The following is a 23,927-nucleotide window of genomic DNA, read 5'->3' as shown; positions in this document are numbered from 1 at the left end:
TAGGGGATGAGGGGTTTGGGGTGCAGGAGGGAGCTCCGGGCTGGGGCAGGGAGTTGGGGTGTGGGAGGGGGGTGAGGACTCTGGCTGGGGGGGGGGCTCTGAGATGGGGCTGGTGATGAGGGGCTTGGGGTGCAGAAGGGGGCTCAGGGCTGGAGCAGGGGGTTGGGATGCGGGAGAGGGTGCAGATGGCACTTACCGTAGCTCCCAGGAAGCGGCCACCAGGTCCCTGCAGCCTCTACATGCATGTGCAGCCCGGGAGGCTCTGTATGCTGCCCTCGGGCCTGCATGCACCGCCCCTGCAGTTACCATTGGTCACAGTTCCCAGCCAATGGGAGCTGTGGAGCTGGCACTGGGGCAGCACGTGGAGCCTCCCTGGGCGCTCATGTGTCTAGGGACCGTAAGGACCTGGCAGCCACTTCTGGAAGCCGCGCAGAGTTAGGGCAGGCAGGCTGTTTCCCAAAGGTCATCTTTGATTTGGAGTCCCCAGTTTTCCACCTCCTCCAACTTCAGAGACTGATCCTTGGGAAAACAATCCCCCATTGCTCCCACAAGCCTTGCCTACACTGAGTGTTTCTTTGAAGTCCTCCCGCTCCCTTGCTCTAGCCCCAGTGGGAAACCCCCACTGCCTTATAGTGATCATTCTGGGGAGAAACACTACAGGGGGTAGATACTAAGGACTGCCAGCCAAAGTAACAGAGCTCCTCTACAGCCAGCAGTCCTATATACTGTCCCCAGCAGTCCCTCCTGCTGAGAGTGACAGGGACTGGAGCAGCCAGATTAAACAGCAGAGGTTATTCTAATAACCCAGGATGAGAGGAAAACTGCTCCCATAAGCCTGTTCTCATCTCGGTTTCTAGGCAGCTAGTTACACGCACAGCTGAAGCCCATACGCTGCTGGATGCCATTGTTTCCCTAATGGAACTCTGCGTCCAGAGAAGAGGAAGAGGAGGGGCAGCGAAGACAGTGCTGGCCAGACAATATGGCAGATGTAACCAAGTCAGGGAGTCCCCATTATTCAGTGGCTGGGCTTGGCACACATACATCCCACATGCAGGGCCGGCTCTAGGCACCAGCCCTCCAAGCATGTGCTTGGGGCGGCACTTTCAAAGAGGGGGCACTCCAGCCCTCTCTTTTTTTTTTTTTTTTGCGGTGAGGCGGGGCAGGGGAGGGCTGCAGGAAGTAACCCGCGGGGGGGGGAAGGGGGGCAGAGGAAACCGCTTCCCCCCCAGCTCACTGCCGCCTGCTCCCCCGGGTGCGCCGCCGCTCCGCTTCTCCCCGCTCCCTCCCAGGCTTGCTGCGTGAATCAGCTGTTTTGCGGCAAGCCTGGGGAGGAGTGGAGCGGCAGCGCGCTCAGGGCAGGAGGCGGCGGTGAGCTGGGGGGGGGGGAGCAGTTCCTCTGCCCCCACCCCCCGGGTTACTTCCTCGCCCTCCCTGTGCCAACCTGAGCGCACCGCTGCCGCTCCACTTCTCCCCCCTCCCTCCCAGGCTTGCCGCAAAACAGCTGATTCGTGCGGCAAGCCTGGGAGGGAGGGAGGGGGAAGAAGCGGAGCGGCGGTGGCAGGCTCAGGGGAGCAGGCGGAGCAGAGGTGAGCTGCGGTGGTGGGGGGCGCGGGGAGAGCCACAGGAAGTAACGGGGGTAGCGGAACCGCTCCCCCCCAGCTTATCTCCACCTCCTCCCGAGTGCACCCCCGTTCCGCTTCAGCCCTTGCCTGGGAGGGAGGGGTAGGAAGGGAAATGCAGCGTGCCCTGGGGAGGAGGCAGGGCTGGGGATTTGGGGAAGGGGTTGGAATGGTGTGGGGAAGGGGTGGAGCCGGGGGGCGCCGGAAATGTTTTTTGCTTGGGGCAGCAAAAAACTTGGAGCCAGCCCTGCCCACATGCAACCCCAGCAGTACTTCAAGTGACTCCCTGGTTTGTAGACAGCAGTCTGCTAGGTGAGCCTTCCCTGCAAACACCAGTAGTATCTGGGCTAAGGCCTGTGTCAGCTGGAAAGTGCTTTTTGCATAACAGAGAGTGAGCAAGATGCTGCTTGTTTAGAAATGTTTGCAACACACACATCCTTGGTAAAGAGAGAAGGAAGAAATCGTTTAGAAGACCTTCTGGATGGTAACCTGCAGGCTCCTACACAAGGGGGGGCAGAAGGACACCCGACTCTGAAGTCACCACTTGTTTACTGGAGATGGAGATCTCAGTGTTCAAATCTCTTAAAAGGCCCTCCCACTGGACACCCATAGAAAAGGCAACGTAGAAGGCAGTATCTTACACAGAAAGATCACCAATTACCTCTACGCTGGGCCCTACCTCCAAATCTATCTAAACACGGCACTGCAGACTGTTCTGGCATGATCCACCATGAGCTACGCAGCTGTACTGAAGATGAGCTCAAGTGTGACATCCCCCTGAGAACTCCCATCAGCATCAGAGGGGAAAGCAGGTGAACTGTGATGGAAACCCGCTTGACTGGAGACAGTGGGAGGAGTGCACTCTGAGCAATGGGGAGTCACCTTGGAAGGGTTCTCAGGCTCCAGGGGTGATGAAGTGCCAGCAGAAGCTAGAGGGGCAGGGCAGGGAGAGGCCTGGCAGCAGCTGGACTGATGGAGTGGGCTCCACCTGGAGCAAAGCCAAGTTGTGGAGCATGAGATGTGGCTGACCTGGCTTCAGTGCTTTGAACTGCTGCATGTGCATGGGGGGGTGAAGGGGTTGGGCTCCATTCCTGGAGCCTGGCTGGGGCTGCCTCATTTTTAGACTCTGTTCATGAACAAAGGCCTTGACATTTGTGTCAGGACATGTTGCGATTCAAAGGCGTCACCATGGGAAGTTGCAGAGCCCAGGAGATTTCTATTGGAGCTCAATTTCCTGCTGCAGCGGAGTCCTGTCTTCAGAGATAATCCTGTACTTGGCCACCAAGGCTTCAGAGGCCATAGAGGCAGCTCCTCATGTCACCCCATCTCAACCCCACTGGCTGATGACAGCTGGATGCAGGCGGGGCCTGCCTACCCTCCGTACTGTGACTGAGTGGAACATGATGACTCCATCTGTGGTTTGGGAGTGGGGTATTCAGACTCTGTTCCTGAGCCAGGGCTCTGAACTCAGTCTGCCCCCCTTCCTCCCCATCTGTGCACAAGAGCATGCTAGAATGCACTGCACGACATGACAGCCGCTCCCAATAGTGCTCTTCCCGGCGGAAGAGAGCATGGGAAAATGGATTTCCCTGGCCGGTGTTCACTCTGCTACTCAGCACAGCAGGCAATGGGGTGAATCGTGGATGTGCTGATGTGCGTTAAGCAATAGCTGCATCAGGGCCTGCTTACACTTAACACAAGCCTGGCCCTCACTGACGAAGGCCTTTGTCCACTGGAGCTGGAAAGACGGGAGGCATGTAGCAGGTCTACAGAGGTGTGGGACAGAGGGAGTTATCAAACCTGTGATAGTGACAGAGCTCTCCCTGAGGGCTAGGAAGGAAGTCAGGGAGCTAGTAGCCAAACATTTGCACATCTGTGTGCTAGAAAAACCAAACACAACCCACTTGTATGAGCTGGAAAAAGCCAGATCTGGGAAAGGCGCTCTCAGCCCAGGGAACAAAGCGCTCCCATTGCCATGGGAACCGTTCCCCAGCACCAGGCCCACGCCAGCTCCTTTGCCTGGGAAGTGGCAATTGAGGAAGCAAAAGCTCCACGAGGGAGCTCTTTGTTGTGTAGTTTCATCTGCTGCTGGAGATGCCACCAGGGCATTCGAAGTTCAGCAATTCCAACCTGCCAAAATGGGGAGCTAATTTGTGTCTTTGGCTGCCTGGTCCCGTCTCCCCACACTGCAGAGGCAGGGCTCTCCCTTTGGAGAAGACAGACAATGAAAGCAAAACAAAAGGCCTTTCCCAGAAGCCCTTGAAAGTTCTGCAGATGGGTTGGCTTCCGTTGTTGAACTGACTGTAAGTGCGCTGTGTTCCTGGGGCTAGGTTTCTTGTTAGCTCTCATTTATTTGCATAATAAGATCCACAAGTCTGCAAGCAACTCCTTGAAAGACAGATAATAAACTCTCCCTCAGGCCAGAGCAAGATAATTAGGACAGGCCTTAAAAAGGAAGCCATAAAAGTATAGGTCTGCTCTGAGCAGCCATCCACTAGTCGAAGGGACATGCGCACACACACACTTTCTTTGAGATTTAGGCCCTACAGTCTGGGCAGCTTTATAACCAATTGGAATCCACCAGGGAACATCCTTTGAATAACCCAACCTCTCAACTATGAAATATTTTTAAATTAAATGGACAAAGCACTAGAACACTATAGGGAACAATTTTGCATTGGACTTTCTGGACTGGATGAATAGCATGGCCCAATAGATGTTTTCTGTTTCTAGCTTCTACAATCTGTTAAGGTTCCCTCCCCTAGAACTCCATCACTCTGTCAAACTAAATCCTACATCTGGGGGGAGGAGGAGGGACCCACAGGCAAGACCTACTGAATGCAGGATTGCAGCCTGCAAACCAGTGATGCTGTGTCCACTATGACCTTTACATCCTTTTCAAACAACAGAACATGAGCTCCTACTCACTGCAATGCTGAGGCAAAAAGCACTATGGAATCCTTGGATGTATCAACAACGCAGTGAGTCAGAGCTGGGAGGTAATTTTACCTCTCTATGCAGCATTGGTGAGACCAATAATTGAATGCTGCATCCAGTTCTAGTGTCTACATTTTAAAAAGAATATTGAAAAATTGTGAGAGGATATAGAGCAGAACCACAAAAATGATTAGAAAGTTGGATACAATGCCTTACAGGGAGAGATGGAAAGAGCTCCATCTGTTTAGCTTATCAAAAAGAAATGACTTGGTGTTTTCTTCTTGTGAAGCTGTTTATACCAGCAACTAAAGGGCTTTTTAATCTAGCGGAGAAAGGCAGAGCAAGAACAAATGACTGTAAATTAAATCCAGATGTATTCAAATAAGAAATAAGGTACACACATTTAACAAGAAGGGTGATTAACCACTAGATCCAACTCCCAAGGGGAGTGGTGGATTTTCCAATTTAAATCTGCAAATCAAGATTGGATCCATTCTGGGAGATGCTTTAGTCAAACACAAATTATTGGGATCATTACAGGGGAAACTGAGTGGAATTCTCTGGCCTGAAATCTATGAAAATAACTCCACTGGCCATAGTGCAGGCAGCCCACAAGAAAGGCTGATGTAACACAGAGTCCGTTTAGCTTCAAATCCCTTTAGAAATTGCCTCACACCCACCCTTCCTAAAGTAGGACAGACAATCAGCAATGAGAACAGTTAGGGGTGGGGGAGAAAATGTATCAAAAAGGATATGAACAACAGAGAATGTAAATGATTTAAATGCCCCCCATCCCTCCTTTCAGGCGAAGAGAAGATTTTATGTGTTGTAAGTGAGTGAAGCATTCAGTTTAAGAACTAATCTAGAAAATAAAGATAGTGAGAATGTGAAAGTTACTAGTGACCCCCCCTTAACAGAGCAGCCTTTATGTCAACCAGTGGCCATTAGGGGGAAGCAGACACTTCAAGTACACAGTAGCCTGAACTTTTCAACTGTCTTCCCTTCAAGGCCTTAAGGTAGTTGGAGCTGGTCCCAAGCCGGTTTTCACTGACCAGAAAACAAAAGCACGGGTCTGACAACCACCAATCAAGTGTTAACATGGCAAAGACCTTTGTCTGAATGTGTATAAAAGATCTGTAAAATGTGTGTAAGGCAGAGTTTTTGTACTAAAGTGCAAAGCTCTCCTTTCTTCTGCAGAATAAAGCAACTCTTCCTTATCCCTGTCTGGCTGTTATTGGCTCTCAGCTAGGTGGACCCGATATTTCAGTAACAAGAACAAGGAGGCTGTAGAGCAATACAAATAATAAATAATAATAATTAACAACTATAATAACAGACTCCTCACCCCTGTAAGGCTATGTTTGCTTGCAATATATGATTCAGTCACTAGATGGCGCTGTGTGATTCAAAATGTTCCAAAGGGAGCCAAAGACCCTGGTAAATAACAGAGATCAATCTGGAACCCAGGCTGGGTAGAAGCTTGATTATGTAAATGTATTTAATAAATGCATCCCATCTAAGATAAATTGTGGCTACATTTTATATATTCTTAGGGCTCTATCCAGCAGAGAAGAACTCACATACAGCCTGTAACAGTCATGGAATGAGTGGGCTTGTATGTATGGAGACAACAAAAATAAAATAAAATAGAATAAAATTCTGTGGACTACTGGAACTTTGTGGGAGTGGGGTAACCATATGCTCATACCTTCCCTCTTTAGGGAGAAGTTGCCTTCTGCAACCTAGCTAAACTCTGAGGTGCTCTTTTGAGCTCTGGAGCACATGCCCCCTGTAGGCAACAAACATGGCCAGTGGCCTCAGCTGGGATACATGTCTTAGTGGCTAATCCCAGTTCCGGAAGACGGACCAATAGGTTCCCAAGCTAGCTCTGACTTCCTGCTGCCTGTTCTGAATTGGTTTCATTGCTACCTAAAATTTACTCTCAAGCCATCCCGATGGTCCCAGACAGAACAGTTTGTGATTTGGGGGGCATTTCTTGCTAAGACCGCAGCAGCTATGGACACCGTGTAGGTCTAGGGCAGCAATGGGAGTCTTGTCTCCAGCACATATGTTTGTTATTAGCACTGCCGGTTTCACTTAACATTAGCAGGTCAGATTTCTCTGATGGCCGCAACTGCCCTGAAATGTTATAACTAATGTTTTGCTCTGTGGTGTAACTGAATTTTGTTTTAGATTAGAGATCTGCAGTGATTACACAAACCCCAGCTGGGGGCAACTGGAACCTGCCTGCATGTTTTTACTATCCCAGGTCCCTTTAAATTAAAAAACCAATCCCATGCAGAACTGCTCTGCTTGATGCTATATCCCTTTTCAGTCCACTTGGTATGTGGCATATCTACTGTGACCCTGACACTAAGTGCAAAATGTACCCTGCAGTCTACAATGGATCAGAGACTAGAGCAGGGGTAGGCAACCTATGGCACGGGTGCCGAAGGCGGCACATAAGCTGATTTTCAGTGGCACTCACACTGCCCAGATCCTGGCCACCGGTCCGGGGGGCTCTGCATTTTAATTTAATTTTAAATGAAGCTTCTTAAACATTTTAAAAACCTTATTTACTTTACATACAACAATAGTTTAGTTATATATTATAGACTTATAGAAAGAGACCTTTTAAAAACCTTAAAATGTATTACTGGCATGCGAAACCTTAAATCAGAGTGAATAAATGAAGACTCGGCACACCACTTCTGAAAGGTTGCCGACCCCTGGACTAGAGGAACACAGCTCTGCGCCACACCCCTCCAATGAAGCAAGAACTTCCTCACTATCCTCCTATAGATAATTATCCTCAGAACCAGCCCGGTTCTTTGAGTCAATAGCACTGATAAGGACCCATTTGTTTGCTCAAAGTCTGCACAAACACTGCCCTGAGGGCTGCAGCTGTACAGATGCAATTTCCCCACTTCTCCTTTCACATGCTGAGAGCACGCAGCAATCAGCATGGATTTATGAATAGGGTTACCATACGTCCAGATTTTCCTGGACATGTCCGGCTTTTTGGGACTCAAATCCCCGTCCGGGGGGAAATCTCAAAAAGCCGAACATGTCCGGGAAAATCCGGCGCCGCTGGGCCGGGGGCTGGCCTGGGGCTGGGGGCCGGCGGTGCTGGGCGGCCGGGGGGTGCGCCGGGCCGCCGGGGGCCACCAGGGGCCGGCGGTGTTGGGCGGCCGGGGGGTGCGCCGGGCCGCCGGCGGCGTTGGGCGGCCGGGGGCCGGCGGTGCTGGGCCGCCGGGGGCCGGTGGTGCTGCGTGTCCGGGGGGTGCGCCGGGCCGCCGGGGGCCGGCGGTGCTGGGCGGCCGGGGGTGGTCGGCCGGGGGCCGGGCCCGGGGCCGGCACCCCAGGGCCCGAGCCGACCCAGGCTGGAAACGCCGGGGGGGGGGGGGGGCAGCCTGGGCCGCGCCTCCTCTCCCCACACCCCCCTTACCTGCTTCAGGCTTCCCGCGAATCAAATGTTCGCGGGAAGCAGGGGAGGGGGCGGAGACTTTGGGGAAGGGGCGGAGTTGGGGCATGGGCGGGGGCGGGGCCAGGGCCCCGTGGAGTGTCCTCCTTTTGGAGGCACAAAATATGGTAACCCTATCTATGAAGCCCATGGGAGCCAACAGCACCCAGCTGCAGGTAGCTCTCTCTTGTCTGATTGAAAGTCACTTCCCTGTTTTTCCTTGGAGCCCTACTCTTAGCACAACCTCTTGGCTCAGAAAGATGCACCTGGCAGGGAGAAGTTGCTCAGATTAGAAATCAACAACAAAGTCGTGAGCAGTCACAAAGGCTTGGCTTTCTCTGCTGGTGGGACCTTTGATCCAGCCCAGGTTCATGCCAGGTAGAATCACACTATGTGGATACATGCCACCAACAGCCAGCACTCCATATCCCCTACCCCCCCAGTCCCAATAGGGCCTTGCTGCAAATGTAACCTCATGATTGGTTAGACATTAGGAAAAACTTCTTAACTGTCAGGGTGGTTAAGCACTGGAATAAATTGCCTAGGGAGGTTGTGGAATCTCCATCATTGGAGATTTTTAAGAGCAGGTTAGACAAACACCTGTCAGGGATGCTCTAGATAATACTTAGTCCTGCCATGAAGCAGGGGACTGGACTAGATGACCTCTCAAGGTCCCTTTCAGTCCTACGATTCTGTGATGGGAGCCTAGAATGGGGGCCACTCTTTGGAACAGATGCCAGCTTGCTGCCACCAGGGGGCAACAGAGAGATGAATCTCTTCTCTCCTCAAGCCAATTGTACTGCCTCAGCAGGGACATGTGTTTCTTGCATACAATCACTGCGGTTTGCAGTCATTAACCCAGTGGTTCTCAACCAGGGGTATGCGTATCCCTGGGGTACATGAACTCATCTAGATATTTGCCTAGTTTTACAACAGGATATGTAAAAAGCACTAGGGAAGTCAGGAAAAACTAAAATGTCATACAGATAATGACTTGTTTATATCGCTCTATGTACTATACACTGAAATATAGGTACAATATTTATATTCCAAGTGATTTATTTGATAATTATATGGTAAAAATGAGAAAGTCAGCAATTTTTCAGTAATAGTGTGCTGTGACACTTTTGTATTTTATGTCTGATTTTGTAAGCAAGTATTTTTTAAGTGAGGTGAAACTTAGGGTATGCAAGATAAATCAGACTCCTGAAGGGGGTACAATAGTCTGGAAAGGTTAAGAGCCACTGCATTAACCCACCCGTTAATTCACGGGGCTGGCTAGCCTAAGCTTGTGCAACTCACCGCTGAGATTTTGTGCTAGTTTAGTCGCTCATAATAACATTCCCTGTCCCCATCTAACCTTCCTCTCTGCATTTCCCTTAGGAATTCCCCATCTCCCTCTCACTGCAAGTTATCCCCATCTTTGGGCAAGAAGATTTCATCATAGAAAGAGGGGGATGCTGCAAAGCCCATTCTGCTCCAGAATCAGAGGAATGAGGGCTCCAGGGAAGCATGAGTTACCCTTTCCTCTCTGGGGAAGCTTGCAAGGAGTTTTAGAGCAGGAGGAGAGAGCATCTGAGCAAGACCACTTCTGGGTTTGCTGCTGCAAGTGATAAAAGTTTCTCTACTATAATGTGGACCTTGTGACCAGGTCTGCAGGATCCATGCTAGGCTGGATGTCCCAGGAGGAAGGCAGAGTTATCATTCTCAGTCTGCTGAGACATCTAAAAGGGGCCCTTTCCCTAGCCATAAACCTGGCAGCAATTCTCCTCCATTCTCCAGGCCACCTCCGTGGACTGGCGGAGCCAGTGAGGCTGTTGCAAAAGGGGCTGTAGGACAGGAGTAAGTCCCAACTAAGCACAGGAGAACTCCTACTTCTGACACAGACAGCTCCATCTCTGCAGGAGATGTGCTGGGGAAAGCCAAAGGAAAGTGCAGGTGGCCAGAGAAAAGAGACGGCCAGGGTGGATTTGTGCCCTGTAGTTCTATGATCCTACAAAGAAAGCTGCATGGGGTATTGAAATAGTGGCACAAGTTGGGGCAGCCCCAGGGCCACATGACCTGCCCCCAAATCCTGTATAGGGGAGACACAAGCAGCCTCCCCTTTGAACCTGCACCAGCATAAGCAACAGCCATAGTGAGCACTAGGCGTTAGCCTGAAGAGACTCTAGTTTTATATGCAGGGAGTTTAATCCAAGGTACTTGACTAGCCTGTGCTGGGGGCAGGTTCTGTCTCAGACTAGCTCAATAAGCGAAGTAGGCCCTTCCAATGGGATTTGGTATTAGGGTTTGCAAATAATGATTGAGGGAGGGAAAGTCCAGAGGTAGTGATTTTCTTAGATGTCCCAGGAGCAAGTGTCTCTGTCATGAGGGCCCTGCAGCCATTGCTATCTTCTCAGCTACCCCAGCAACACTGAGGCTGTGTCTGCCCAGAGCTGAATGTGGCACTTGAAGTGGGTCAGAACCACAGCTGTATCTCAGAACTGTCTCACACCCTACTTACGTGCCCACATGAAAATGGGTTTGTGGCCAGTCAACTGCAGCAAACCCATCAAATGCTGGACTGTTGTGTCTGTGTGAGAGAACAAGCTAAGCCTGGAATCCAGAGAGGAGTCCTAGAATGCCCAACGAAAGGAGCTCAGACTAACGGAGAGTGAGCTTCCTACCAGGCCACTGAATTTCAACACTGCTTCGAGTAAGAGACAAGGAGCTCCGTCCTGACCAGATACCAAGGGGCTTCCTTAGCCAGGAGTGTCTGGAAGCAAGGACAGAAGATCCTGGCCTGGATTGTTATGCCCCTCAAAACAACTTGGCAGTTCCGCATTTGGCTCCTGCCTTGGTTAATGAAACAAAGAGGCTCTCTCCACAGTGAGGGGGTGGGGCCTCAAACTCACTCGGCAAACTCTCCTCGGTCCCAGACAAAGCGATGAACACGAAAGTCAAAAATCCTGGGGGCGTAAAGAAAAATAAATATGGGAAAGATCTGGTTTCCTGGCTGAGCCCACAGACGCCACATCTGAGCTGTTGGATCATATCCTGCCTTGGCTGGAGCTGGCACCGGAGAGAGGCTAACTCCTCTGGCGGCTGCCGGCACACAGCATATGGCGACCGCTCCCTTAGTGTACAGGCAGGGAGGTGCCCATGTTCCAAGGCTTAAATCAGAGGACAAAGCCCTGGGAGAACTATAGAGAGCTGCTCAGGAGGAGCGTCATGTTTTATGGGATCCTCCATAGCCCCTTGTTCTTCGACACTCCCATTAGGCGGGTGGACGATGCTCCCCTGCAGCTCGGCACCCCCACTGCTTCAGAGTTTCTTCCACCAGCACAGGACTCTCAGTCCCCCAGAGACACTCAGATTTCTCTTTTTGGGTAACTTGTCTCGCTCACCCAGGTCCACAACAGACAGGACCTTTCTACTCAGTAGAGGCATCTCTCCCATCGCACCATATCTTCAGAGCTGCAGCATGCAAAGCCACTCATGCCGGATCCACCTAATTTAAAGGAGTGAGGGCTGGGAGTTGAGCTTTCTTAGTGAGGGGTCCTCAGCTCTGAAATAGCTTGGATATTTGGATCTTCAGGGCATGCTGTGGAGTTCATCTATACTATATCTATGCCTCCAGCAACCCTGGGACATGTTGCAAGCTTCTGTGCTGGGTGGGGTTAGATCTGTGGGACGCGGGCGGGGGGGGGAAGCTGTGTATTTTCTAAAAGATTCAGTTCTCAGGTCTTGGTGTCAGGGGAAAGACAGTATTGATTTTAATTTTGTTACACGTCAGGGCACCTAGATCTTGGATAGGGGCTACTTTTATTAATGTTATGGATAAGATTTTGTCATGGTAAAATTAGGCAAAATTCACTGATCAGCCATGGTAAAAATGTACAAAATCAGGGTATGATCATAGCAACCAAAAATCTCCACTGGGCTCGGAGGCGTTGACACTGACTGACCTATAGGATGGATGGCCCGCTGAGGTGAGTCAGGAGGTGGAGGTGGTGCTCCCTCCCTGAGCCCCACTGCCTGGGGCTGAGACTGAAGTACTCACGGACATCTGTTAAAGTCATGGAATCCGTGACCTCCATGACCAAATCATGTCCATAATTATTGTGGAAACCCAGCAGGAGCAAAAACCCAAGCCACTGCCCTCTTATCAACTGACAGATAGCATTGCAATCATCCTCCCCTAGCCCCCGCCATGTCACCCTGGACCCTTCATTTTTTGGAAGTGAAAGATCCAGGAGCCATTTGAACGCAAGGCAGAGTTTGCTTCTGGCAAAGTTAGCACTGGGAAATGATGCTGCAGGGCTGGTCCCACCCAGCTGCAGAACATGCACTTGCAAGAGGTCCCCACAGAGAGGTGGAAAGAGATTGTTTGGTAGAGCTTGCTTGGCTCCTGGCCTATCTTGCAGCATAGGAGAGCATTGCCCAGATACTATAGTTCTCTGAGGCAACGTTGTAACCTTCACCTCTCTCAGATGGAGTAGGATCTTTACTGGGACTAGCCTATCCAGGTTCATGGAGATGGCAAGTCAGCACCCCAGAGTCACAAGGAAGGATCAGCTGAGGGGCATCTCCCCAGTCCCTGGATTCCTGCTGCTTTTCCTCTCCTGCTAGTGAATGGCCACCTTGCCTCATGGGTGGTACATAAGAAGACACTTACCTAGAAGGTGCTTCATGATGGCCTGGTTGTGCTCCCAGAGGTTGTTGAAGGTGCCCCAGCGTGAGTGGCCATCGGGCATGGGGTTTCCCTTCATCCACCCACCACAGGCATATTTGAAGAAATCCTCGCAGGGGCTCACTGACTGGTCCAGAGAGCTCAGGATGGAGCTGGTCACGGAGATGCAGGCTTCCGTCAGACATGACTTGGATGGCCCTGGAAGGGAAGGGGCAGAATATCAGACCACAAGCCACTCTGGAGGCATCCAAACAGTTTGGCCTGGTGCCTTGGTTGAAAACAGAGTTCGCTGGGAAGGCTTCAGCATCAAGGTGGGTCAGAGTCTGAGCCAAACCCAATGGACAAGACACTTCCGGTATCTGGGCACATGTACAATTGGACCTTTTGGCTACTTCTCTTGGCAAGTGAGTCTCATTCCTCATTTCCTCCCTCCCTTAGTTAGGGTCTCAGATCCCCTAAAAACGGGTGTTGGGACTCCCAAACTATCCTACAGCATCTCACTGCAGGGGCAAGCAATGCAGGATGACAGGGCTTAAAGTCACTCCTATTTTACCATGGTGCCACTTCCTACCAATGCCAGGGAGAATCTGGCTGACTAGAGCCAGGGGACTGTTGCCCTTAAAATTCAGATGGGGTGGGAGGGGGAAGGGGGAGGAGTTCACAAGTTCTTTACACATCTTGAACTAGGTATGCAAAGCAATCTTTATTTCCCTCTGCCCCACCCAGAGGAGTGCAGTGCTGGTCAAAGCGTTGCCTGATGCCCCAGAGAATGGAATCCTCCTTCCAGCCACATTTGTCAGCATCTCTCAGCCCTGACCCAGAAAGGCCCTTGCTGCAGGGGAAGGTGGTTTTGCCTTCATCCCTATTTCAAACCTGAGCTCTCTGAGTCTTATAGCAAGGATGCTGTGATCTGACTTGCCCACGAGGAGCTCAGCTGTTACCCCTGGCTCACTTCCATAGCAGCTGCCATCAGTGCTCTCCACACAGTCACCCTACAGCTACCATACATAGATCCCATGCAAATGAAGGACTTACTATCTCTGTACTGGAATCCCAGGGCTAAGACACAGGCCAAGAGGCTGAGTGCCAGAACCACGATCAGAACCAAGAGACGCTTCTCAATGTGAGTGCGTTCTGTCCAGCAACTTCTGCTGTTCCCAGAGCCACGGAAATTTACCTAGGGAGGGAAAAGGAAGAATCAGTCCAATTACTCTCCCACACCGATGACAGGAACGTCTGCACCTTCCCACTAGGTCAATATCCCTTGAACTGGGGCTACGAAGAAAAACATCCCCCCATCACATTTTCCTGTTTCTATAGACTTGTATTTTAAGTGACACTGTTCAGATCCTGCCCCTCCCCTCCTCCCGTCCCTCCAGCAGACGTGCCAGTGATGGAAGGTAACTGGGGTAGTTTATTTAAAATCGTCTGAGAACTTGTCACTTATTTCTCATGCAACAGGAGCTGTGCTACATGAAGACAGTGCTGCAGAGAGATTGCTATGAACAAGTCACTCGCAGGTTGGCAAAGCTCCAGATTCTTTGGGGAGGGTTGACAGAAGGAGGGGGAAGAGCCCATGTAAAGTTTGTGAACTGGAAAGAACTCTGCACTAACCAGAAATCCTAACAGGAAGGGAGGCACAATCAGAGGAAATGCACCCAGAACACTGGAAATTGGAATATTTCAGACCTTGGCAAGTCTAGAGCCATCATCACCTGTTCCCAGTCAGACGTGTTTGGGTAGTTTTCATCAGCTGGATGAAGAGGAGTTTCCAGGAGCTCTGCTGGCACTTGGAAACTTCAGCCCAGCTCCCTTGCCCAACAGGTGCTCCAAGCCAGAGATGGATGCACTTGTGTGTTTTGTTACCTCCATGCTGTTACCTAAACATTTCCATTGGACTGGAAGTCAGATAAAGGAAAAACTGGAGAATAGGATGCACAGGATGGCTTTGCAAAGCTCCCTGCTGGTTCATGAGTAAATGATTAGGCAAATCCCTTTACTTCAATGCAATGGAAGGCTTTATCCTAATGTGGGCCACATAAGAATATAGGGACAGGGTATTATGGTGCTGCAGCACTGAATAAAAAATCCTGGAGCCCAGAGATGGAAGAGACGTATTAGGGCATCAGTGTTCCCAGGCAGTATTGTTTCCTATAGTACTTCTGTTGTCACCCCAAGTCCAGGGGGAAGGTTGATCTAGTGGCCTGGCGCTCAAGACGTGGGTTCAATTCCTGCTGCTTAACACATTTGCAAAAAATATCCAGAGTGAGTAAATCCAGGGTCTTGATTTCACAGCAATGCAAACTATTTCCATGTAGCCTGCCCGGGACTGAGCTCTGCTGGTGGGTATGGGGATAGTGCCATAGGGATCACTACAGCTATGCTAACAGACACCAGCTGAGGAGCTGACCTACCAAGCTTAACTGTGGAACAGATGTTTTTTTTAAAATACCGTGTTGGTTTTCTTGACAGTACCACCTAACCCAGAGGGGAAGGATAATCCAGCGATTAGAGTGCTGGCCATGGGGGGCCCAGGTTTAACTCCCTGTTTTGTCACAGGCTTCCTGTGTCACCTTGGCTAAATCATTTGGGGCATGTCTACACTGCATGCAAAGGTGACCTCTTAACTCAGGCCTGGTCTACACTGGGGGAGGGGGTGGGGTGGGAGGAGAGATCGACCTAAGATACACAACTTCAGCTACGAGAACAGCATAGCTGAAGTCGACGTATTTTTTAGGTCGACATACCTCGTGCCCTCATGGCGCGGGGTGGACTACCGCTGCTTCCCTGTCAACTCCGCTTCCGCCTCTGCCGCGGTGGAGTACAGGAGTTGACGGCAGAGCAATCAGGGATCAATTTATCGCGTCTACACTAGATGCGATAAATCGATCCCTGATAGATTGATCACTACCCGCCGATCCAGCAGGTAGTGTAGACATACCTTCAGATTAGCTAACTGGGGTTAAAATAGCAGTGAAGACACACTAACTTGGCAGCCGGAGTTCGATCACAGGCTGCCCTACAGGTTTTAACTTGAGCTGCTAACACAAATTAAAAGCAGAGATGCTGCATCTTCACTGCTATTTTAACCTGAGCTGGCTAACCTGAGTTAATAACATACCTTTTTTTTTGGTGTAGACATGCCCATAGTCTCTCTGTGCTGCAGTTTCCCATCTGTAAAATGGGGATAATAGCCCTACCCACACAGGTGTGGGATGATAAATAAAAGGTGGCGAGATGCACAGATGCTGTGGTAACAAGAGGCCATAGAGGTATCTAAAAGGTACTGAGAGTAATTGTCTAGTGCTGTCATTTCGTATGCATGACTGTGTTGGGGGAAATATAGGCTTATTCTTTGGGGCTCCCCTTGAATTCGCCACCCCTCAACCAGCCACACCAGTGAAGCTCTGGTCCCTCTGCTCCTAAAGCCCAGTTTCAGATGGTTTGTCTCTTTAAGGGTAGCTGCTGCCTCTCCTTCAGCAGCTGAGAACTGCCACACCTGCCCAACTCTGGCCCAGCTGCCCAACTTGGGTGTGGGAAATATGCTCCTCTAAGTCCCTGCCTCCCTATGTCAGCAGCCACTGCACCATCACTATGCTAGCTGGATACCCCTCCAGACAGTTTGGGGTGGGAAGCACCTAGGGCAGCGAAATACTGTTTAGTGGGCTTAACATCTGCCCTGCCCTGCAACATCTGCCCAAGGTGGCAACTCTGGAAGCACCCTCCAGCTGCAGAAACCATCATAGAATCATAGAAGATTAGGGTTGGAAAAGACCTCGGGAGGTCATCTAGTCCAATCCCCTGCTCAAAGCAGGACCAACACCAACTAAATCATCCCAGCCGGGGCTTTGTCAAGCTAGGGCTTAAAAACTTCTAAGGAAGGAGATTCCACCACCTCCCTAGGTAACCCATTCCAGTGCTTCACCACCCTCCTAGTGAAATAGTGTTGCCTAATATCCAACCTAGACCTCCCTCACTGCAACTTGAGACCATTGCTTCTTGTTCTGTCATCTGCCACCAGAGAACAGCCGAGCTCCATCCTCTTTGGAACCCCCCTTAAGATAGTTGAAGGCTGCTATCAAATCCCCTCAGTCTTCTCTTCTGCAGACTAAATAACCCCAGTTCCCTCAGCCTCTCCTCGTAAGTCATGTGCCCCAGCCTCCTAATCATTTTCATTGCCCTCCACTAGACTCTCCAATTTAATCACATCCCTTCTGTAGTGGGGGGACCAAAACTGGATGCAATACTCCAGGTATGGCCTCACCTGTGTCGAATAGGGGGGGAATAATCACTTCCCTCGATCTGCTGGCAATGCTCCTACTAATACAGCCCAATATGCCGTTGGTTTCTTGGCAACAAGGACACACTGCTGACTCATATCCAGCTTCTTGTCCACTGTAATCCCCAGGTCCTTTTCTGCAGAATTGCCGCTTAGCCAGTTGGTCCCCAGCCTGTAGCGCTGCATGGGATTCTTTCTTTCTAAATGTAGGACTCTGCACTTGTCCTTGTTGAACCTCATCAGATTTCTTTTGGCCCAATCCTCCAATTTGTCTAGGTCACTCTGGACCCTATCCCTACCCTCCAGCATATCTACCTCTCCCCCCAGTTTAGTGTCATCTGCGAACTTGCTGAGGGTGCAATTCATCCCATCATCCAGATCATGAATAAAGATGTTGTACAAAACCGGCCCCAGGACTGACCTCTGGGGCACTCCACTTGATACCAGCTGCCAACTAGACATCGAGCCATTGATCACTACCCATTGAGCCCAACAATCTAGCCAGCTTTCTATCCACCTTATAGTCCATTCATCCAATCCATACTTTTTTAACTTGCTGGCAAGAATACTGTGGGAGACCATATCAAAAGCTTTGCTAAAGTCAAGATATATCACATCCACCGCTTTCCCCATATCCACAGAGGCAGTTATCTCATCATAGAAGGCCATCAGGTTGGTCAGGCATGACTTGCCCTTGGTGAATCCATGTTGACTGTTCCTGATCACCTTCCTCTCCTCCAAGTGCTTTAAAATGGATTCCTTGAGGACCTGCTCCATGATTTTGCCAGGGACTGAAGTGAGGCCTGTAGTTCTCCAGGTTCTCTTTCTTCCTTTTTTTAAATATGAGCACTATATTTGCCTTTTTCCAATCGTCCGGAGACAACAGGAAATAGAGGTGAGGCAGCAGCTGCTCTGACACAAAGAGGACCTGTCTCTTCTGGTCTTTGAAGGAGCAGTGTTTGCAAGACCTGAGGACTGCAGCCAAGCTGGAAGCAAAGGAGCTTTCCCTGGGGAAGGGAAGGCTGAGTCTTCAGTGTTTAAGGCCAGAAGGAACTACCAGATCATCTAGTCTGACCTCCTGAATATCACCCCCCAGCCACCTTACACCCAGCCCAACCACCGGAATCAGACCCACGTATTACAGCCCTGCAGACTGCAGGCCGCCTGAACACATGGCTCTCCTTGGGCTTGTCTTTCTGAATCACGTCTGTTGACCACTCAGGGAGTCTGAGACAGACTCTCCTGGCTCTCCGGAGGAAAGGCAAGGCCTTGATATAAACTGAGGGAGGGAAGCAGGCAGGGGAGAAGAGGAGAATGACATTCCCTTGGAACTGACCCAGTCCATGTTGGACTCAGAGCAACAAGGCTGTTGATGGTTTTTAGTAGGGAGATTTATTGCCAAGTTGTGTTTGCTCCAGCTATGGCCAACTGGCTCCGGACCAATGGGTCCCTTGCTTTAGCACTAGACTAAGTGACAACACACTGCATTTGTGAGAGCAGCAATGGGTTACAGACTACGCTTCCCATCCCCCAAGCTGGGTCTGAAGTCACTGTCCTAAGCAAGGCATGGAAATGACAGAGCTGAGTCCTAGCGGACTACATCCTGTGAGGCAACCTCACGGCTTTGCTAACACATGTGAAAGTGAAATTAATTATATTAAAGAAATAGAATGAATTAAAGAATGCTGTTTGTGACTTTAAGTAGAAATGAGAAATGCTGCGATCCAGGTGTCAGGAAAGCAGACATTAAGATAGAACAGGGGTAGGCAACCTATGGCACGCGTGCCGAAGGTGGCATGCGAGCTGATTTTCAGCGGCACTCACACTGCCCGGGTCCTGGCCACCGGTCCAGAGGGATCTGCATTTTAATTTAATTTTAAATGAAGCTTCTTAAACATTTTAAAAACCTTATTTACTTTACATACAACAATAGTTTAGTTATATAGTATAGACTTAGAGAAAGAGACCTTCTAAAAACATTAAAATGTATTACTGGCAGGCAAAAACCTTAAATTAGAGTGAACAAATGCAGACTTGGCACACCACTTCTGCAAGGTTGCCGAACCCTGAGATAGAACAATTGCTCCACTTAAGGGCGATTGGTGAAGTATTAGCCTTAGATCGATAAGAGTTAGTAAGGAAGTAGGATATGCATGTTGTGCCTCAGGTAAATTTTAAAATTTTGCTCTCTTTGTTCCTTTGTTTAGTTCGCACCCTTTTATCTGTATAAATAAGACCGTTTGGGTCTTGCATGGGGGCTCACAATATCTGAATGTATTAGCAGAGTGCTGTGCTAATAAAACAGAGTGGTCTGACAATTCAGTGAGTCCTGAGTCTAACTTTGACAATTTGGAGGTCCCACTGAGATAGCAACCGTCTTCACTGGGGTCGTGTAATTCCTGACCATTTTTGTAGGACGACCGGGGCAGTGGCACCTGGGCATGTGGCCTGAGCAGTCCTCCTCCAAAATGGAAGGGCGCACGACCACAGTGAAGTCTACGCCATCGAACCTGTTGGTTCCCACTCTGTTCTGGTAGGGATCCCGGGATCTGACATCAGGAAATTATTTCTGTGTTTTGTCCGGACTGAGGACTGTCCTGTCTCTGTGTCTATCCGTCCTTCTGTGGAGTGTTTGAGCCTGGGTGCCATCTCCGTCCGGGGATCGGCCAACCAAGGGGTTCCTGTCCCCGCGGTCTGAGTGAGTGAAATCTGCACAATCGCAGCCGCACCACACCTTGGGTAAAACCCTTGGTGTGAAAGCAAGGGCGATTGAGGCAGTAGCCTGTGGGCTCCTTTTGTGTGTTGCACCAGGCATCGCTCTGACGAACCCGAATTTCCTTCTTGTGTGATTGGTGTGTGTAAAGTCCTCTTGTATGGGTAACCAGACGTCTAAGTCGGGGCAGTTCTCTAAAGGGACGCCGGCGCATTTTAGGAAGAGTCCGGACTCCTGTAAATTCCTGGAAAAATGGTCTAGGCTAACTCAGGGAGATCCCAAAACTCAGTGGCCACTGTTAGGATCTTGGGACAAGGACTGAGTGGACATCTTAAAAGACAAACTCGGCCAACCTAAAACTAAATTGGCTATAAGTCAACAGTGTGCCCTTGTTGCCAAGAAGGCTAACGGCATTTTGAGCTGTATAAGTAGGGGCATTGCCAGCAGATTGAGGGACGTGATCATTCCCCTCTATTAGACATTGGTGAGGCCTCATCTGGAGTACTGTGTCCAGTTTTGGGCCCCACACTACAAGAAGGATGTGGAAAAATTGGAGAGAGTCCAGCAGAGGGCAACAAAAATTATTAGGAGGCTGGAGCACATGCCTTATGAGGAGAGGCTGAGGGAACTGGGATTGTTTAGTCTGCAGAAGAGAAGAATGAAGGGGGATTTGATAGCTGCTTTCAACTACCTGAAAGGGTGTTCCAAAGAGGATGGATCTCTAGACTGTTTTCAGTGGTACCTGATGACAGAACAAGGAGTAATGGTCTCAAGTTGCAGTGGGGAAGGTTTAGGTTGGATATTAGGAAAAACTTTTTAACTAGGAGGGTGGTGAAGCACTGGAATGGGTTCCCTAGGGAGGTGGTGGAATCTCCTTCCTTGGAGGTTTTTAAGGCCTGGCTTGACAAAGCCCTGGCTGGGATGATTTAGTTGGGGATTGGTCCTGCTTTGAGCAGGGGGTTGGACTAGATGACCTCCTGAGGTCCCTTCCAACCCTGATATTCTATGATTCTAAAGGAGAGGTTAATTGTTTCATCCAGTGGTGGGAAGAGACAAATCATAGGTGGACAAAATCAAAACTCACCTCTCTCAAATATTCAAATAATAAGTTAAAAGCTTTATTAAAAGCCTCCTCTCCCACCACCAGACCGAGCGCTCCCCTTTACCCTGTTCTCAAAAACACACACACACACCACACCACCCCGGATCGATCCCAACCCCCTTCATACTCCCATCTCATTGTAAAAAGGACAAAAAGCCCCTTGTTTTGTTCCCCTTCATTGTCTGCCTCAGAAACTGATTCTTTAGTGTTCCACTACCAATTCAGCAAGGAGGGTGGGCTCCTCAACTAGCCCCCACCCTTCCTGGTCCCTTTCCTTAAACATTTCTTTCAAAATTGTGAAATGACCACAATATCACTCACAAAAATGGTTCATTGGAGAAAGCAGGATCGGGGCCCAGACAAGCAGGCAAGCGACAGATAAAGAAACTGAAAAACAGGTTGGAAGCCCTAAGGGCATAGTGTCAGGAATAAGTGCAAGCATGAACCCCTGGAACAATACTTAAAATGGTGAAATCTGAGTTGATAAAGGTGTCATTTTGGGAGTTAAACTAGGGTTACCATACGTCCGGATTTTCCCGGACATGTCCGGCTTTTGGGGGCTCAAATCCCCGTCCGGGGGGAAATCCCCAAAAGCCGGGCATGTCCGGGAAAATCGGGAGGTCAGCCGGGCCGGCGGGGAGCCGGTCCGCGGGGAGCCGGTCAGCCGGGCCGGCGGGGAGTCGGTCAGCCGGGCCCGCGGGGAGCCGGTCAGCCGGGCCCGCGGGGAGCCGGGCCGGCGGGGAGCCGGTCAGCCGGGCCCGCGGGGAGCCGGGTCAGCCGGGCCCGCGGGGAGCCGGGTCAGCCGGGCCCGCGGGGAGCCGGGCCGGCGGGGAGCCGGGTCAGCCGGGCCGGCGGGGAGCCGGGCCGGCGGGGAGCCGGTCAGCCGGGCCCGCGGGGAGCCGGGCCCGCGGGGAGCCGGGCCCGCGGGGAGCCGGGCCGGCGGGGAGCCGGGCCGGCGGGGAGCCGGTCAGCCGGGCCCGCGGGGAGCCGGGCTGGCGGGGAGCCGGTCAGCCGGGCCCGCGGGGAGCCGGGTCAGCCGGGCCGGCGGGGAGCCGGGCCGGCGGGGAGCCGGGTCAGCCGGGCCCGCGGGGAGCCAGTCAGCCGGGCCCACGGGGAGCCGGGCCGGCGGGGAGCCGGGTCGGCTGGGAGCCGGGCCCGCGGGGCCGGGAGCCGGGGGGTGCGCCGGGCTGCCGGGGGCCGGCAGTGCTGGGCGGGCCGGGGGTGGTCGGCGGGGGCCGGCACCCCAGGGCCCGAGCCGACCCAGGCTGGAAACGCCGGGGGGCCAGCCTGGGCCACGCCTCCTCCCCCCCACACACACCCCTTACCTGCTTCAGGCTTCCCGCGAATCAAATATTCGCGGGAAGCAGGGGAGGGGGCGGAGACTTTGGGGAGGGGGCGGGGTTGGGCGGGGGCTGTGAGTGTCCTCCATTTGGAGGCACAAAATATGGTAACCCTAGTTAAACAAGTGATTAAAGGAAAGAGGGTGAAAAGTTAACTCTACAGAGGCTGGAGAGAATTAAGCAGTTAAACCTTGTAAAAATGTTAAGGACCTTGTTAAAAGAATTCTTGGTTTCTTTGCAGCCATTCTAAAGGAAAAATGGGCCCTTTTCCAAAAGAATATCTGTAAATAATCCAGGTAAAGAGACTATCTAATTAAAATCATTTGACTATGAACAATTTAGTCAAATTTGCTAAAAGAACATAAGGGGGGGGGTTCTATTGGAACTTAACTGCTCCAAATGTATAAAGATAATGTAAGCTACGTACAGCTATGTAAAAACAAAGCAGTGTAAAAGGGATGTTAAGGAAAAGAAAATGTGTATGTATCTGTCTGTCTGTGGGAATATGTGAGGTTTGTAAAACTCCTGTTTTGTAGGCTTAAGATAAATTGGTTTTGTTTTGTTTATAATGCCACTAAAAATCCATTTGACTCTTTAATTCAAAGTTGCAAAACTGACAGACCTTTTTGCCAGACACAGGTAATCAGTGTTGGTTGGCTTTGGTATTTAACCCTTAAGGGGTAACTTGATTCTTTACAAAATTTGAAATGTTTTTAAATAAAGACCAAGTCATGGCTGCAGCAGGGCAGTCAAAATCAGAAGAATAGGAAGAGATTCTGGATTCTTTTTGTTTGTTTGTTTTTGTAACAAAATAGCAGATGAGAGCTGTAGTAAAAGAATAAAGACAGTGGCCCTCTGAAGCAACAGCAGGGGTGAGGTGCACAAAACAAAAAGAAGCAATGTTAGAAACACAGCCTTAAAATGGCTCTGTGTAATCAGACTGTCACTTTGATAAGGGTACATAAAAACGCTGTAAGAACAAAACAAACAGTTACACCTTGTGTAAAAATTAATATGGCTAATGTTTTAAAAGTTAAAGTATAGAAGGAATGTGCAGTGTATATTATAGAGGGGGTAAAAGAAATGCAAATGAAACATGCTACTTAATTAAAATCCTATTAGGGCTCCAAAGGAGCCACAATAGATTGTGTTTTCTTTTTCAGATCTGTGCGTGTTTTGGAAGCAAGAGTTAAAAGTAATCAAACCTCTGATAAAAGTTAATTGTGTTCCTTTTAAGACAGAGTCTCTGAGCTCTGCTGATGACTGAATCCAAAAGCCAAGCCTGTCTTGATGCAAATTACCTAACTGATAAAGGAAGGAGAGAACTGCCAGCACAAAGAAACTGCAAATAAAGGACATACCTCGTCAGCAAACAAATTGTCTAAATAAAAGGCATGGTATAACAAGATACCTTTAACTGAAATAAATTTAATGTTAATAAGTACCCCTGTAACAATGTATAGTGTGTATGATTTTTGGAAAAATCCTTTATGGTAATGATGCTTTTCAGCTATTACCTGTGAACAAATATAAAGCTTAACACAGCAGGAAAGACATTGTAAACTTGGTCTGCTGTAGAGGAAAAACTGAGGTACACCACCTCATGGATTTAATGCCTGAACAGTGGGTATGCTTATCCATGCCTGTTGCTCCACAGCCCTGTAGTAAAGACATCTCACTAGGCTCCTGTATGTGGGATAAAATGAATAATAAGACCAAAGTACTGTATAATGGGCTATGTGTATGTGTTAATTCTTGGGGAAAAGTGTTATAAAAGAATGGAAGTGTTAGCAACCTTCCAA

General features: G+C 50.2%; 1 protein-coding gene across 6 annotated transcripts in view; it reads right to left on the bottom strand.

Moving 5' to 3' along the window:
• The window catches only part of ECE1 (endothelin converting enzyme 1), a 156,323-nt gene that overhangs the window by 41,796 nt on the left and 90,600 nt on the right, over positions 1–23,927 (bottom strand). For all 6 annotated transcript variants that reach the window (XM_005281717.5, XM_065574847.1, XM_065574845.1 and 3 more), the window contains exons 3-4: positions 13,727–13,868; positions 12,677–12,889 (exon numbers count right to left, since the gene is read on the bottom strand). In XM_005281717.5, the coding sequence (XP_005281774.1) occupies positions 12,677–12,889; positions 13,727–13,868 (355 nt within the window). The remainder of the gene's footprint in view (positions 1–12,676; positions 12,890–13,726; positions 13,869–23,927) is intronic.

Source organism: Chrysemys picta, chromosome 21 (genome assembly GCF_011386835.1).
Source record: "Chrysemys picta bellii isolate R12L10 chromosome 21, ASM1138683v2, whole genome shotgun sequence".
Lineage (NCBI taxonomy): Eukaryota > Metazoa > Chordata > Testudines > Emydidae > Chrysemys > Chrysemys picta.
The sequence above is the reverse complement of the archived record's forward strand: the minus strand, read 5'-3'. Positions and strand labels throughout refer to the sequence as shown.